This window comes from Lepidochelys kempii, chromosome 4 (genome assembly GCF_965140265.1).
Source record: "Lepidochelys kempii isolate rLepKem1 chromosome 4, rLepKem1.hap2, whole genome shotgun sequence".
Classification (NCBI taxonomy): Eukaryota; Metazoa; Chordata; order Testudines; family Cheloniidae; genus Lepidochelys; species Lepidochelys kempii.
The window spans coordinates 117,089,952-117,107,105 of NC_133259.1; the positions used below are offsets into that span (position 1 = coordinate 117,089,952).

The 17,154-nt window shown below is 41.3% G+C and overlaps 1 protein-coding gene across 9 annotated transcripts in view; it reads left to right on the forward strand.

Annotated features, from left to right (window-relative positions):
- TBC1D14 (TBC1 domain family member 14) overlaps window positions 1–17,154 on the forward strand; it is a 106,857-nt gene that overhangs the window by 57,688 nt on the left and 32,015 nt on the right. For all 9 annotated transcript variants that reach the window (XR_012158733.1, XM_073342582.1, XM_073342583.1 and 6 more), the window contains 3 exons: window positions 1,236–1,354; window positions 11,660–11,742; window positions 16,986–17,103. Coding sequence is in view for 8 of the 9 variants with exons in the window: in XM_073342582.1 (XP_073198683.1) it covers window positions 1,236–1,354; window positions 11,660–11,742; window positions 16,986–17,103 (320 nt within the window). In the remaining variant the exon portion in view is untranslated. The remainder of the gene's footprint in view (window positions 1–1,235; window positions 1,355–11,659; window positions 11,743–16,985; window positions 17,104–17,154) is intronic.

Genomic DNA, 17,154 nt, shown 5'->3' on the forward strand with positions numbered 1-17,154 from the left:
TTCAGCAGTGAGAGCAAAGATGCTGCATTTAAAAATAATAATTTTTTAAAAAGTAGTACTTTTTCATGCCTTTCAGTAAATTAGGAACCTACTTTGGAAATCCTGAATGACCTAGCCTACTTCAGTTGTACCAGGACCTTTTTTAAAATATTTTCTTAGTGGTTTTCTATATAGTTTACATGGTGGTTTTAAAATAAATAAATCAGCCTTTCAGTATTCTTTGCAAGAAGTTTGCATCAATGAGAATGTAGAAGTCTCATGGATGAAACCCTGTTCATGGAAGCACCCGCAAATTACTTGCTTATAGCACTCAGATTTTGCAGATAGTGTTGAATTTGTGAGGTGGCAGACTACATTGTAAGAATTTAACACATTAAGTATTTGTCATTTTTACTTTTTTTTTCTCATAGTACTACTTGACCAAATACGAACACTTTAAAATTAGCTTTATTTGTAGACTACCATCATGGGTGATATGCCTAACTCACTGGTTCACATGCCATAGTAGGGTGGTACATGGGTTGGTTTATCAGAATAAGGATCCATTAAAATTACATTTAAAAAAAATATTAAGGTAATTTGAGTTTTAGACATGGTACTATGCTGGGTCTTAAAGTTTAGAACCTTTGGTCTAATAGAAACAATTTCAAGATGAAATAAGCAACAAATAGGTTTTCTGTTTAACCACAATTAACATATTTTTTTCTTCATTCCGCTTGGCTATATTTACAAATGGTTTGAGTAGGAGAAATAGTTTATAGCAAGATATAAAGACGAAGTGTTTATTGCTTTAAAGAATTTTGGTCTGGAAGTCTGCAGTCATGAAATAGTTATTTTTCTGCACTTCATTGATAGGTCAAATCTTAAAGATGAGCATAAATTATTTTAGCATATTCAAGTATCACTCTTAGCAACGGCTCATACAGTATCTTCAGCTTGAGTTTTTAAAATATTACTTGCGGAAGTAAATTTAGACTAATTTTTTAAAAATGAAGGGAATTAGACCATTACTCAATACAATTTCAAGTGTTGTTGTCTTCACTTTGGGGGATTACTATTGGCTTTGATTCAAGACATTTTTTTAAATAATTGGAGTTTGATTATAAATTGTACAGAAAGGTTTCATAAGTTTTCCTGAAAGTGTTCTCATCTTGCATGTTTCTGTAGCTGTTGCGATACAGTGCATGGCTTTGATATTCTCCATCAGTGTAACCAATTATATTCTTTTTGTGCAGGAATATGAAGAAAAAACTGGACGAGCTCACAAGCCACTCTCTCCTAAACAGAATGTGAGGAAAAATCTTGACTTTGAACCCCTCTCCACCACAGCGCTTATTCTAGAAGACAGGCCAGCGTAAGTTTGGCATAGTACCATAGTAGAGCCTCTTAAACTTAGGATGGCAAAACCTTTGTCACTCTGCATATTTTATGACTATAAATTGTTTAAGCAGATCAGCTTTAAAAAAAAACAATCTTCCAAACTACTGTATAAATGAGTGGCATATTTCTAAGGGAAATTAATAAAATCTACTTTATTGTAAGTTTCAACCTTTTTTGTATAAAAGAAAATGAATGAATTACTGTCTGACACTGGTGGCAGTGGCAGTAATTTTTTTCAATTTGCTTACAAACATGAATGGCTAAGTAGTTTATCTTTAAGGTAACCCAAGAACAAAAAATTAACAAAGCACTTGCTGAAAAATCTGAGGGTAGCAAGGGTACCTGGCACAGAAGATGTCCAATCCTCAAATAATGAAGCAGCGTACCGGAGAGTGCTCTGTGGTGGGTTCAGTGTGTGAGCTGTAGCTCACGAAAGCTTATGCTCAAATAAATTGGTTAGTCTCTAAGGTGCCACAAGTACTCCTTTTCTTTTTGCGAATACAGACTAACACGGCTGTTACTCTGAAACCAGTATGAAGGATGTCAGGCCCTTGATACGTTGGCTTATCCTTCTCTTATTTTACACAAGTATTCTTATACAACCAAACCCATATCAGACTTCTTGGAAAAAACTGTATTGTGGTTTCTCTTATTTCTACATATGCTTTTTTGGAGAATTTATGCTGAACGTCTGGCTTTACTGCATGCAGAAACAGATAAAAGAAAACTAAATCACCGTGGCAGGCTGAATTTTAAATAGTCTATTTAAAGTAGCTGTGTGTGCAGTTTAAAGATAAGAGCATATGAAAACCAAACCTGATGTAGAATAATACATTAAATATTTTTCACAAGTGCATTTCCACTGTTTAATGACAGTGAAAATAGCTCATATCAAATTGTCTACTAATATATCATGTTAGTTACTTAGCTTATAAAGCTGTCTAGCTGTGGTTGTGCTAAAGCACGTAGTATTTTGCTTGCACATACAGAACGGTGGTCAAGTCTTGTATTAAGTGCTAGGTATATGTGTTCAATTGTAAAGTAAGTTACATGTTGTTAAAGTGGCCACTCCTATATAGTGTTGGGGCAGGACTGTTCATTGGATGAAAACAAACTGATACTCATCCCTCCAGATTCCTGATAGAGAGCTATCAACCTAGACAGGGCTTCCAGATCCACTCTTCTGGCCGTTGCATTCTCACCATCAGCAAGTATGGCCCAGGGACCAATGATACCCATTGTGGGGTCTGCCTCCATACCCTGACAGCCCAGCCCATCATCCTTTTTGGGCCCCTCGCTCCATATTTCTGGGCACCTGAATAGGAGGACCCTATTTTCCACACCCAGCAGTGATTACCACCAGATGGAGAACTGCAGTCCCCACAGGAGCAGTGGATGGAGGATTGGCCAGAACTGCTGGTGCTACCAGAGCCACCAGTGTCACTCTCTTCATCCTGTCCCAGTGAGGCAGTATTATCAGCCTTTCCCTCACCCCCAGATAATTTTAAACAGTACCAGGCCCTTCTTGGGAGAATTAGACTCTCTCCAGATTCCACTGAAAGAGGTCTAGGATGCAGCCCACACACTCCTGGACATCCTCTAGGCTATGGTTCCTTCTGAAGTGGCATCCCCAATTAATGAGGCCATCATGGAACCTGCCAGAGTGAACTGGCACATTGCTGTCACCTGTGCCCAGATGCCAAAGAGGGCTGAGAAATGCCTCTTTATTCTTCCCAAGGGAGCGGAATTCCTGTTTTAAGACCTTAATTCCAATTCCCAAGTGGTTATAGAAAGAACTCAACTACACCAGCCCAAATACACTACAGCCGAAGGACTTGACCTCTTTGGAAGGAAGATGGTTTTTTCAGCTAGCTTAGCATTCTGAATGGCAAATTACCATGGTTTTGTTGTTCAGTTGTGACTTTTTGAATTACAACAAGCTGTCAGTGTTAGAGAACAAACACTCTCAGGATTGCAGGCTTCGGTTCTGGTTATCCTGGATGAGGGAAAACTAGTTACAGGATCTTTCCTCCAGGCATCCCTTGACAGTGTCACACTCCAATGACTACCTCAGTAGTCATGAGATGGACTTTGTGCCTGTAGGCCTTCAGGTTCTCCCTCCAGAGGGATCCAAATCACCATGGAGAAATTTTCCTTTGAGGATAGCAAGCGCTTTAGTGACAAAACTAACGAATTGCTGGATACCCTCAAAGACGCTTGAGCTACCTACTGCTCTCTGGATGTTTATACTTTGCCACCCTGAAGCAAATATTTCAGGCCATTTCCATCTCAACATCAATCACTGCCTTCATCCTTCCTTGCTTCAACAAAGGACATATGAACCCCCCATGAAATTAGAGGATGCAGTGAGATAGGCACTTTGCCACCTCTTCAAAAGTCATTTTTGATGTCCCAGCTGAGGGTCGACACTCCACAATGCCTGCTACCACACCCTGCGGTGACTACATGGCCCATTTTCTTCCAATGTGGTGCACTATTACAATGAACAAATGGGTCCTGGATGTTGTATTAAATGGCTACCATTCTCCCTATTCTCTGACCTCTGTCTTCAGGGACCTCTCCCATAAGAGGATCCTCAAACAGGAGGTTGACTTCCTCCTTCAATTGGGGACAAAAGAGCCCGTACCACTCCCTCATGTAGGAAAGAACTTTTTCTCAAGGAACTTTAAATTGGCCTTTAATACCCTCCCTCTATTCATGTGACTGGTTTATGGCCTTGATTTGAAAGATGCATACAGTGGAGTTGCATCTTACGCGGGGGTTAAGTTCTGAAGTCTGTGCGTAAGGCGAAAATCGCGTATAGTCAAAATTACCCTGGAAAATCCCTTAAATTGCCCATAATGTACAGTATACTGTACATGGTTTTGTGTATACAATCCTGTATAGTAGAATATATAATGTAATGTACAGTATATAATAGAGTACATATGCAAAATATAATTTTACAATACTGTATTTTTAATTACGGGGGTAATCATAGGGGGGTCATCAGGGCTTGATGTCGATCTAGGAGACAGGTGATGGAGAGCTTGGGTGATGGAGAGCGAGTCACAGACGAAGTGGTTGGCTCTGGTTCAGCTCGAGAAGTTGATTGCATAGGCTCATCTGCTGCTGATTGTGTTTTTCCTTGAAAAACATGGTGATAGACAACTGTCGCTGTTGTCTCTTGAGCTGCTCAAACATTTCTTGATACGGTCTCAAATAGTCCGTAATACTATGTGACTTTTCAGGCTTCGTTACATAGAGGGATCATATTCAGAAATTAAATCATTCAAGTGTTTCGCTGCTTGGAACACTTCAACAAATTTATGAAGATTCCAACTTGCTGGCTCTTCCTGTTTGTCGTCGTCATCTCTGTAGACCATTTTATCAGTTCCTCTAACTCTTCGTTAGTCAATGTTTCTCTATGACCCTCAATTAATTCTTCAATTTCTTCCTCTAGGATGTTGATGAAGCCATCACCACCCACTTGCCTGGCCACCTGACCAATGCGTTTCACTTCTTTGTCAATGGTCGGGAAACCCTTAAAATCATTCACATTCTTTCCGTAGGTTTCGCCAACATGCATTGGCTGTTTCAGGCTTGATTGGCGCCATTGCCTATTTAATATAAGTGATGAAATCGGCAAAGTTGAAGGACTTCCAACGCTCCATCACATTAAGATTGGGATCAGCATCCATGAGAACGTAAGTCTCGTGTATGTGGCCTTGAAACAGCGAATCGCGCCTCGGTCAAGAGGATGGAGGTGGTATTGGGGGCAAGAGAGACTACTTCAATGTCATTATGCGCAAACCGGAGTGCCGCAGGGTGGCCAGGAGCATTGTCTATGATCAGCAACACTTTAAAGTCAAGTCCTTTCTCTTCGAGATACCGCTTGACTTGTGGAACCAATCCAGAAATAATGCTGCCATCACCCAAGCCTTTTTATTTGATTGCTAGAACACAGGCAGGATATTTTTGTTCTTGCCTTTTAGGGCACGGGAATTTGCAGCCCTGTAGAGCAAGCCCAGCCGCATGGCCACAAAACAACAGTCACACAGTCTTTAGCTGCTTTGAAGCCAGGGGCTTGTCTTTCTGATTCTGGAATGTAAGTGCGGTTGGGCGTTTTTTCCAGAAGAGCCCAGTCTCGTCGCATTAAAAACTTGTTCCAGAAAATAGCCCTTTTCTTCTATGATTTTCTTTAATTGTTCGGGGCAGGCTTTTGCTGCCTCTTCACTGGCAGATGCAGCTTCACCAGTAGTCTGCACGTTTTTGAGGTTGAAGCAGTTCCTAAAAGCATTAAGCCAACCTTGGCTGGCTTTGAATTCCTTCTCATCAGAAGGCTGTCCCTCTTCGGCGGGAGGTTTGAACAGCACGTAGAGGCTAAGAGCCTTTTCTTGCAATGTGTTGCCAATGATAGGCACACGTTTACAGTTCATGTCTTCCAGCCATAAGTTTAACGCCTTTTCAGTCTTCACTAAAGTCTTATCACGCACCTGGCTTGTCACCTTAGCAGTTATTGGAGCACTTGATGCCATTGTTTGACGAATTTCTCTCTCTCAAATCTTGATAGTATGGATGCTAGATTCATTGCGGCTATGTTTACGCGCCACGTTGGAGACCGACATACCGTCTCTCAGTAAGTCCAACACAGCTGGTTTTTCCTCCCACGTTGGAACAGATCACTGTTTCTTCGGTTGAGCACCAGATGAAGTAGTTGGCTTGCATTTGGGGCCATGTTGTATGAAAAATATGTATCTTTAAACACTAGAATCAAACTCAGCGCTGCGAGATGCTCACACTATGAGGGGCATGCTGGAACTGAGACCGAGGGAACAGCTGATTCGCATCTTCCATCTCACACTCACTCCAGGGCATACGCTCATTAAGTGGAATGGTGGGTGGAATTGCCCGCACTATTTACAGGTATCTTGTTGGGTTTTTTTGTTTTTTGGGGGGTGTTTGTTTTTTTTTGCCAAGCGTGAATAGTTGAATTTGCATAAGTTGCGCGCATGATGCGACTCACCTGTATTTTCATTTGGGTATTCTCCCTGCTCTCAGAAGTTTTCTGCTCTTCACAGTGGGCCAAGAGCACTTTCAATGCAAGGTGCTCCTCTTCAGCTTCTTGATGGCCCCAAGGGTGTTCATGAAAGTTCTTGCAGTGGTGGCCATGTATCTTTGTAGACAAGGAAGACTGATATTTCCTGGGTGATTGGCTGCTCATGGATCAGTCATGCCAATAGGTACAAGCAACAACCATCACTGCACTCCCAACTATTGTGTTTATTAGGACTCATTAGACGAGTTCATGTTGACACGCACACAAACCACAGATTAATTGGGGTGGAATTCAGTCACAGGAAGGGCCTATTTACCTCACAACTGATTCCTCACCATGAGGGATTTCATCAACCAGCTTCACCTAAGCATTCACTTCTTCAGCCCGATTCTGCCTCATCCTTCTAGGCCACATGGCTCTGTGTACCTGTGTCACTCCATTTGCATGACTGCACCTAAAGTGTCTTCAAATCTGGTTATCAACAACCTGTGTCCCAAACAGGGTCTCTGTGGACCAAGTGTCTTCCTCAAGCTGATGTTGCTCATTTGATGGGAAAATCACCATGTAGTATGTGTTGGGCCCTCTTTCTTTCTGCAGAACTTACAAAGACACTCATCATGGATACCTCCTTGCTAGGATGCAGAGTACATCTCGATGACCAGACAGCCCAAGGCTCCTGTTCCCCACAGGAATCCAGACTACATATCAACCTGTTCAAGCTTTGAGCAGTTTAGGAATGGCATGCAGGCTTTGTACACATCATTCAGTCCATACACATTTAGACAACCACTCATCTATTTTATATAAACAAGAAGGGAAGAGCAAGATTCTTCTCCCTTCTCTCCCTCTCCCCCTCCCCCCACCCCAAAAAGTAAAATAAAGTAGTCCACCTCTGGAATTTGTGCATCAGGCACAGAATCATACTCTCAGGAGTACACATCCCAGAGGTGATGAATTCCCTGGCAGACAGCCTCATCAGGCATTTACACATGGACCAGGTATGGGAATGCCACCCATCAATAGCACAGCACATCTTCCAACAATGGTGGTGTGTGGGGGTGATCATGTTTTGGGATCTCTCAACACAGCATAACAAAGTGTCTGGTTTACTACTCCCCAGGCATCCAGGCCTCAGCTCCAGAGGCGATGCCTTCCTGGTGCAGTGGTGAGAACCACTGGTGTATGATTTTCCTGCCATAACTCTACTTCCTTGCTAATCAGGTGGAGGGCTACACAAGCTTTAATCATCCTACCAATACAAGTTACTGAAGGGTGTCATAAGGACATTCCCCCCTCCAGCTGTGAAACCCGTCCTAATCTGAGTCTGAACCTTGTCTTCTCTGGTCTCATGAGGCCACCTTTCGAACCTTTGGCCTTCTATTCCCCCCTTGTACCTTTCTTTGAAAGTTGCCTTGTTGACAGCAGTTGCCTTTGCTAGAAGAGTTGGAGAGCTTGGGGGCCCTTGTGGTGGACCTGTCTTGTGGAAAAACTGTATATAAGGACAAGATTTCTTTGCAGCTACATACCAGAGTTCATACCTGAAGTGGCCTTCTGAGTTCCACTTTATCCAGACTGTTCACCTTCTAGGGGGTTTTATGCTAAGTTTCACCACAACATGGAGGAGACAAGACTCCATTCTTTGGACATGCATAGTGTTATGCTTATACAAAGCACACGAGATCTCTCTTTATAGGGGAAAAGGCAACATGCCGCATTTATTGAGAATACAGCAGTTAGCGTATGCTTTTCGGTGAGTCTCAAGCTCACACAGTCCCACCAATCGATGTTTATAGTTACTAGTCCAGAGTCTGAATCAACCTAGTGGCCAGCCAGATTGGTTGCAGAGGAGAGCCGGGCTCTGTCGTTTGCTATCCGATGCTTCTGGAGTTGTTGGCAAGACGAACCCAAAGCCCCATGGCAAAACACCCTGTTTTTATAGTCCTTTTTCTCCATTGAAGCCTATGGATTTTGCTGTATCAGTTTATGACCGGTTACTCCTCAGTGGGTGTTATCTTTTGATGGCCCAAAACACCTCCGGGAGGGTCATCCTGTCTGGTTTTGATTTAATCAATTATCTTGTGTATTAAATTTGCCAGCCTTCACCTCAGGGTCATCAATCTGCCCTTCCTCAACCGTGGATGCATGTTGATGGTTCTCTAACATCTTCAGTCTCTTCACTCCTCCTCCCTTGGCCATCTGGCTTCAGAAATGGCCTTCACACCTTATCTTTCCCTGATGCATACATTCCTCATTCACACAAACAGTTCTTTGCAGAGACCTTCAAAAGGTAACAAATAGCAGTGTTTTATATTGAACAAGAAAGGCATCATAAATTAGACCTTAGTAAATCTTATAACTATCCTTTCCCATATTGGGGCCTGGGCCTCCGAAATTCCTCTAATCTAATTAACATAGACCCAGACAAAATCCTGTTTGTTACTTACAAGGCATGAAAAGAAAATGGCTAATACTAGTATCCACTATCCTATTCATTTATTCTAATACCTTAATTCTTACTATGAAATATACAATATATATAGCCAAAACATAATCAATTATATAACACAGTACCCATGGTACTGCAGTAGGGCTCCAGCCTTCTACCTGCACAGAACAGCACCTTTTCAGAAGTCCCCAAGGGTGTTTGTGGCTATTGCTGAAAAAATGAAGGGGAAAGTATTTTTTCCCCCAAAGACTCCTTGAAAGGATTTTCTCCTGCATAGTCCTTTGCTATGATCATATGAAAGCCCCTTCCCCTCAAATTGTCAGGGCCCATTCTATGAGAGCCCCAGTGGCTTCAGCAGCCTCCTTACAGGGAATCACTGTGTCGGAAATATACAGAACAGGTACTTGGGGATCGATATGCACCTTCACCAGGAATTATGCTCTGGTCCAAGCTGTGTCTGTGGACATCTCCTTTGGTTCAGCGATCCTCCTCATTATGGTACTGTTACCTGGGGTTCCCTAAACCCAGAACTCTTGATAATTTTACTCTCTCTCTGCAAGGCGGTGTTAAGAAATAAATCAATGGAGTCCCAGCACCTCTATCTGCTAGATGATTGGCATAAATCACACCAAGTCAAGTGCTTTCACTTAAAGCCTTTACTTATTGGTCTCCTGCACTCTCACAGGAATGCCTTCACTCAAAGCTTCTGCTTCATTTAGTCTCAAGCACATACAAATACAATAAGTTATAGAGCACCCCGAAACAATAGTTACCTATGGTCTGGAGGGGTCTCAAATGGTCAAATGACAAGGTTCAAGTGGTCAGCTGTCTGCCTGTCACTGGGGATTCCAGGCCATATTCAGATAGTCAAATCCAAATTCCTCAGACCTGTCTACCCCCTTTGTGTTAGTAACTGCTACAATTACATCAACATGTCTATCAAAGCAAAACAATTAAGCAAGCATTTTAAAGCTGTTAGTTATACAGATGTGTTTTTTGCAGAGTCTGCAGTTCATGAGTCCCGACACACACAAACCAGAAGTCAAATATAGAGAGACTTTCTGTTTTTCAGATGCTTACCCCAGCGTATCAGGAAGGGCATAGAGTTAGGTTCACTCCTTGTGATTGCTGCCCCCCTTTCTCCTAACTTTGCCTTAGTTATGCTAAGTTCCTACAAAGGCCTTACAGGTGCTTTTGGCAAAAAGCAAAATAATTTATATTCCAGTTCTGGCAGTCACCTAGACATTCTGTTGTGTTGCTGGTGTTTTCCCTGACAGAACACCATACGTCCTTGCTTCCTCTTCCTCAAAGAGCACAGCCTGGGGGTCATCTGTATTCCCCTTTCAAAGGCCTACTTCAGGGAGTGAGGAAGTTGAAGAGAAACTCTTAAAAAATGTAAACTAGCTGTTAATGTTTTCTTTGGATCCCTCTACTTTTAACACCCTCAGAAGGCACAACCCTTAATCATGGCACAAGTTGTATGGCTAATACCTGAGGCATAGGTTAAGTGAGAAGATCCTCACCCAAAAAATTTAAATGGGATTATTTGGTGATTCACTGAACCCTGTGTACTCCTTATCTTCCCTGTTTTCACTTTCAACCATTATGCAACTTACAGAGCTACAGCATCACCTGTAAGAAACCAAGGCATTAAGAAGACAGAAAGTGACTTATGTAGAATAACCTGTTACCTTTGTAGTTTCATATATGTGCTTAATGATACATGGTTGCATGAAAACTCATCTTACCCATTCCTATAACAACCTTAATTCTTAGCCACAAGACACATACTCATGAATGCTTTTAGTTTATACATCACAAATATAATAATTATGGAATTAATGACTTAGATGTTCAAACATATCTATGTTGTGTATGTTGAGAGTAGATAGCTGTCTTCTGTGTAAGAGTTGTTAAAGGAATGTGTAAGGTGAATTAGAGAGAAGATGAGTGAGGTAATACTGTCACATGTCAGTGTTAACTAAATGTATAAACTGTAAAGGATAATAAATACATACAAATGTATTAGTCACTTCCTTAATACTTAGATAATGCTGTAGTTGTATATTTTGTATAATGGTTGTTAATTACTTCAGCAGCATTAACTCTTAAGTTAATAAAGATCTTTGTATGACAACGTGCTTGTGTGGTGAGAATATAATCCAGGCTTTTAGTATTTAGACGAACACTAAATTGTTGGCCTAGGGTTCAGTGATTAGCCAAGTGGTGTGGAACAGAGGACCCTTGCGACTGGAGGAGTGAGGACAGGAGTTAGGGACAGAGTTTTGAAATAGGGAGGAAGATCTCTGAGAGCAGAGGGAGAGAGCTGGAATTGGGAAATGTGACTGCACAGGTAAAGAACGGGGTGTGGGTCGAGTCTGTGTACTGAGGGTGTGACAGGAAGGAATAAGGTGGGTAGAATGAAAATTTTGCATCCTTGACAAGTAGCTATAGAAAATACTCTGATTCAGTATAGCAGCCTTAAACATGTAAACCGGATAAGCATCAGTATATTCTGTTGGCTTACGAAAATTATTCAGTGTGTTCATTGAAACAAGTGCTCAAATTACAAAACAAAAGGAAATTACTCAGCATTTTTTCTGTGTAGAAGAATGATTATATGCTGTCAGTGTTGTTTCCTTATCTTTTTGTTGTCATTTGTGGAAAAATCTCCCCCAAAAACTGACAAGTAGCAGTGTTATGCTTCCTCCTTACTTTGCCCAGAGATTTTAAAGTTGTGCATGCTAAACTAAAATATTACATTTTTAATCAAGGAACCTCCCTGCAAAACCAGCAGAAGAAGCACAGAAACATAGACAACAGTACGAAGAAATGGTGGTGCAAGCAAAAAAAAGAGGTGATGGATTTACTCTTACATCAGGAAGTGTAACGGGATGTTAAACCTAAAAATATACTTGCCTCAATAGGTGCCCTTTAATATGATGAACAGATTCAGTGCTGCCCCTTATAGAAAGCCCAATCCAGGAAAATGGGCAAAGGTGGTTTTAAATCATCTTTACGCTTCTCAGGTTCTGGGTCTGTTTGTGGGCTGGTGAGCACATGACATAAATTAAAGTAGCCTATAAGCTGCTCTAATTTACAGCGGCCTTAACTGCGCTGCCAGTGGCCTGTTCCACAGTACAGCATCTCCAAATGGTGGTGGAGATTACCATTAGGCCAGTGGCTGCAGGGGTCACTGTTTATAGCCTCTGCTGAGCTGGGGGAATTATCCACCAGCCAGTTGTGGTGCTTTTGCAGCCCCTCAGTCTAGAGGAATCCAGACACCTTTCCCCAGATGGTCTGTTTCTCAAAAAAGAAGCTAAAATCCTCCAGAGAAGAGCTAAAGTTGTGTGACCGTTACTAATCCATGATTCCACAAACCCACTGAAAAATCATTGGCCAAAGTATTTAATTGCTTTCTAATACTGAACTCTATTGAAATGCATCCCTCAGGTGGGATATTTTAAATGGGATCTTATTGGATGAGCACAGGGTTCTTTGTCAGTACATGTCAGAAAAAACATCCCATGGCTTAAATACTCTGAGGGGAATCTTTACAAAAACACTGCACTTTTTTGAGTTTGTATTGCAATCTCTGTCCTCTTCACTGACATAGGTATATGTGCCCCAGGCTCTGCTAGTGGTTTTCCTTATCTGCAGTTATTTGGTAGTGGAAATACCTCAGCCTCTCCCTAGCTGTGCTGTGAACTCCAGGTGGACCTGGCACTGCGAATAGTAGATTCACCCTGCCATGCAGACTCCAGGTCTGACTGCTTCCCTGCACTGGGAAATGGTGATGGGCAGACAGAGTATGGTAACAAGGGGTAGCCTGAGACTGGGTCTTCTGAGTATTTGTTCATGTCCAAGTCCTTGGAGATAATGTCCAGCCTGCTGGACAGCATGCCTAGGACCCCATGTAGTGATGCGAACCAAGGATCGGATTGGTGCCTGCTCTGAATCCTCTACTGAAAGTGTTTACTGTAGGGGTTTTGAGTGTCTTTTGCCAAGCAGTAAATGTAATCTTCCCTTTCGTGTCAGTGCCGATCATGCAGCACCATATCACTATATCCATTTCACAGGCACCAATCCCAGGGAGTGCTTCCTCTCTCCTTTCTCTGCTTGTACTGTAGGCAGTTCTTGCCCCTTGAGCACAAGTACGCCATCCAGGTTATGCTTATTGGACAAGCACTCCTACACTGTGTATAGGGCTAAAGAAATGCATGTTCATCTCCAGCTAAAGATTGAGGCTCACCTTCATTTCTCTATACAGCTATTCCAACTCCATTTCTTCTCTGCAGCCCTGGTAATATATTACTTCGGGGGGGGGGGGTTCTTTACCAAATATTAAAAATTCTGCACACAATATTTTAAAATTCTACAAAATTCTGCATATTTTATTTGTCAAACACAATATAATCATGCCAGTTTCAATTATTTTGGTAATTTTATTTCAAAATACCTGTCAGCAAGTATGTCTGTAACAATACAGATGACAAAAAAAGATTCAAAAATATTTTTTGACACACAGATTCCTTAATAGATATGTTCATACACAACATTGAATAATCCATTTAAACGACAATGCAGAAACTTATTTCTCACATCCCTTAGAAGCAGTGCAAAGGCTTGGGGGGTCAGGGGTAATGGAGGACCTGAGGGAGAAGGAAGTAGTTTCTGGGAAAGAGCCTGGGTGTAAACTTGGAGGGTTGTCAGGTGTGGGTGGGAGAAGTGTGGAACAGGTTTTTTTAACGGCGGGGGAGGGAGTGTTGCGGAGCCTCTCCCATGTAGACCCTGGCTGACCCCTAGTCTCCCCCATTCAGTCAGGCACATCTGTCCTGTCCCCGTGTGGCCCTGCACCCCAACTCAGCCATCGCTGTCCACATGTGTCCTTGCACTCCCCCACCCCTGGGGGCCCTACGCACCCACTCCCATTCAGCCCCTGACTCAGTGCGGTCACCCCACTACCTCCTGTGCCTCCACCCCAGTCTGACCCATTCTGTCCATCGCCCCCCATATTCTGTGCCTCCTCATTTGGCCCTGCGAGTAAGGTGCTGTGAGGAATGCAGCCTCTCCTCCTCCCTCTCTGTGGTTGGCTGAACTGGCTGCCCTCTCTTCTGGCATCACAGCAGCCCTTAGTGGATGAAACATGTAACTACAGCACCTTCCTGGCACAACGTTTTCTGTGGGGCAGAAGGGTATCTATGGGGAGTCATCAATTCTGCATGTGTACAGTGGTGCAGAATTCCTTCAGGAGTAATACGTTGTTCTTTAAAGTGACTTACTATTCATTAATCACATCTGTTCTGTGAGACCTGAAATAGTACAATGTGTAAGAAATAGGGCTGTCAATTAATTGCAGTTAACTCATGCGATTAACTAAAAAAAATTTATTCGCAATTAATTGCAGTTTTAATCGCACTGTTGAACAATAGAATACCAATTGACATGTATTAAATATTTTTGGATGTTTTTCTACATTTTCAAATATATTTCAATTACAACACAGAATACCAAGTGTGCAGTGCTCACTTTATATTTTATTACAAATATTTTCATTGTAAAAATGATAAAAGAAATAGTATTTTTCAATTCACCTCATACAAGTACTGCAGTGAAATCTCTATCATGGAAGTGCAATGTACAAATGTAGATTTTTTTGTTTGTTTTTTGATACAATAACTGCATTCAAAAACAAAACCATATAAAACTTTGAGCCTGCAAGTCCACTCAATCCTACTTCTTGTTCAGCCAATCACTAAGAAAAATGTTTGTTTACATTTACGGGAGATAATGCTGTGCAATTCTTATTTACAGTGTCACCTGAAAGTGAGAACAGGTGTTCGCATGGCACTTTTGCAGCTGACATTGCAAGGTATTTATATGCCAGATCTGCGAAACATTTGTATGCCTCTTCATGCTTCTGCCACCATTCCAGAGGACATGCTTCCATCCTGACTACGCTTATTTAAAAAAAAAAAAAAAATGCATTCGTTAAATTTATGACTAAACTCATTTGGGGAGAATTGAATGTTTCCTGCTGTCTTACCCAAATTCTGCCATATATTTCATGTTATAGCAGTCTCGGATGATGACCCAGCACATATTGTTCGTTTTAAGACAACTTTCATTGCAGATTTGACAAAATGTGAAGAATGTACCAATGTGAAATTTCTAAAGATAGCTATAGTACTCGACCCAGTATTTAAGTATCTGAAGTGCCTTCCAAAATCTGAGAGGGACGAAGTGTGGAGCATGCTTTCAGAAGTCTTAAAAGAGTAGCACTCCGATGTAGAAACTACAGAACCACCAAAAGGGAAAATCAACCTTCTGCTGTTGGTATCTGACTCAGATATCGAAAATGAATATACATCGGTCCACACTGCTTTGGATCATTCTCTAGCAGAACCAGTCATCAGCATGGACGCATGTCCTCTGGAATGGTGGTTGAAGCATGAAGGGACATATGAATCTTTAGTGCATCTGGCAAGTAAATATCTTGCGACGCCAGCTATAACAGTGCTATGCGAACGCCCGTTCCCACACTGGGCTGAAATTGTAAACAAGAAGTGGGCAGGATTATCTCCTGCAAATGTAAACAAACTTGTTTGTCTGAGCAATTGGCTGTACAAGAAGTAGGACTGAGTGGACTTTCTAGGCTCTAAAGTTTAACGTTTTGTTATTGAATGCAGGTTTTTTTGGTACATCATTCTACATTTGTAAGATCAACTTTCATGATAGAGATTGCACTATAGTACTTGTATTAGGTGAACTGAAAAATACTATTGTTTTTTACAATGCCAATATTTGAAATAAAAAATGTAATCTGAGCACTGTAAACTTTGTATTAAAATCAATATCTGAAAATGTAGAAACACCCAAAAATATTTAAATGGTTTTCTATTATTTAACAGCACAATTAAGATTAATTTTTTTATTGCGCAATTAATCAAGATTAATTTTTTTATCATCGCTGGACAGCCCTAGTAAGAAAACAATGATATTGGGGGAAGATAAAAACTTACTATTTTCCTGTTTAATAGGAAAGTATAATATGAGTATAGATAGGCTCACAAAATAATTATTGCAAAATAAACATTGCAAGACAGTAGATACCGTCCTGAGGTTCCTACTCAGGCAGAGCTCCCACTGTACTTAACCAAACAAAAAAACCTTTGAACTACTCAAGGTTGTGTATCAGTTTCACAAAGGACAACTCCCAATTGTTTCCCATGTAGCAATCGTGTCCTTTTGTTACCTTTATATAAAGGAAAGATGGAGCCTGTTCCCCAAGCACTTTAGTCTATTAAAAGTTTCAATCCAATAATAGTTTTGTGTGCATAAAAAATGAAGGATCAGGATGCATCTGGAAAAATGTGTATTACAGTATGTGGAAAGTGTTACATGAACAAGAGCACTAGGTCTTAATTTTTGTAAGTGAAGTAAATTTTAGTGCTCCTCAAAGATGCTAGAGTGGCAGTCTTACAGACTGACAGTTTCTAGTTAACCATGGAATAAGTTTAGGATAGGATGCAGCAATGGAAAGATTTGTGTGCTCCCCTAGCAATAGGCCTAAATTGTATTCTTGGAGGACCACCTGTAGGAATGAGAGAGTAATCAAATATTCTTACCTGTACAGTCCTTGCCTCTGAGATTGCTAGGAAAGGTGGGTTTCTCTCTCTGTGTGTGTGTGTGTGTGTGTGTGTGTGAGTGATCTGGATACCCATCTACCAGGAACTAGATTGAGTTCATCAGTTTGATCCACAGAGGCTACCAGATGATAGCTTTCAGTTGCTACCCAACTTGGTTAGATTTGAACTGGTCACTGAGAGTGAAAGACTCCATATCCCATAAATTCTCTCGTGTTTCATCTAGTCCATCCAAGATCATCCTTGTGTGTAGTTCAGTTGTGAACTGTGTTCACATTTGACATTGCTGATTACTGATGGCATATAGAAAATTGTAGTGTGTCTAGGATGTTCTTTAGCATTGCTTGAGCAGGTGAATGTGATTTCAGGCATATAATAAGTTGAATTTTTATGGCTGTGAAGCCCTTAATGTCTCTTACCTTTTGTATTATCTTTATTGACTTTCTTTTTTCAGAGCTTAAAGAAGCCCAGAGGAGAAAGAAACTACTGGAAGAACGATGTAGACTGGAAGAAAGCATTGGCAATGCAGTTTTAATTTGGAACAATGAAATCTTGCCCAACTGGGAAACTATGTAAGACACAGTATGTTTTACATTGTGCTTAATGGTAACTTTCTATATCCT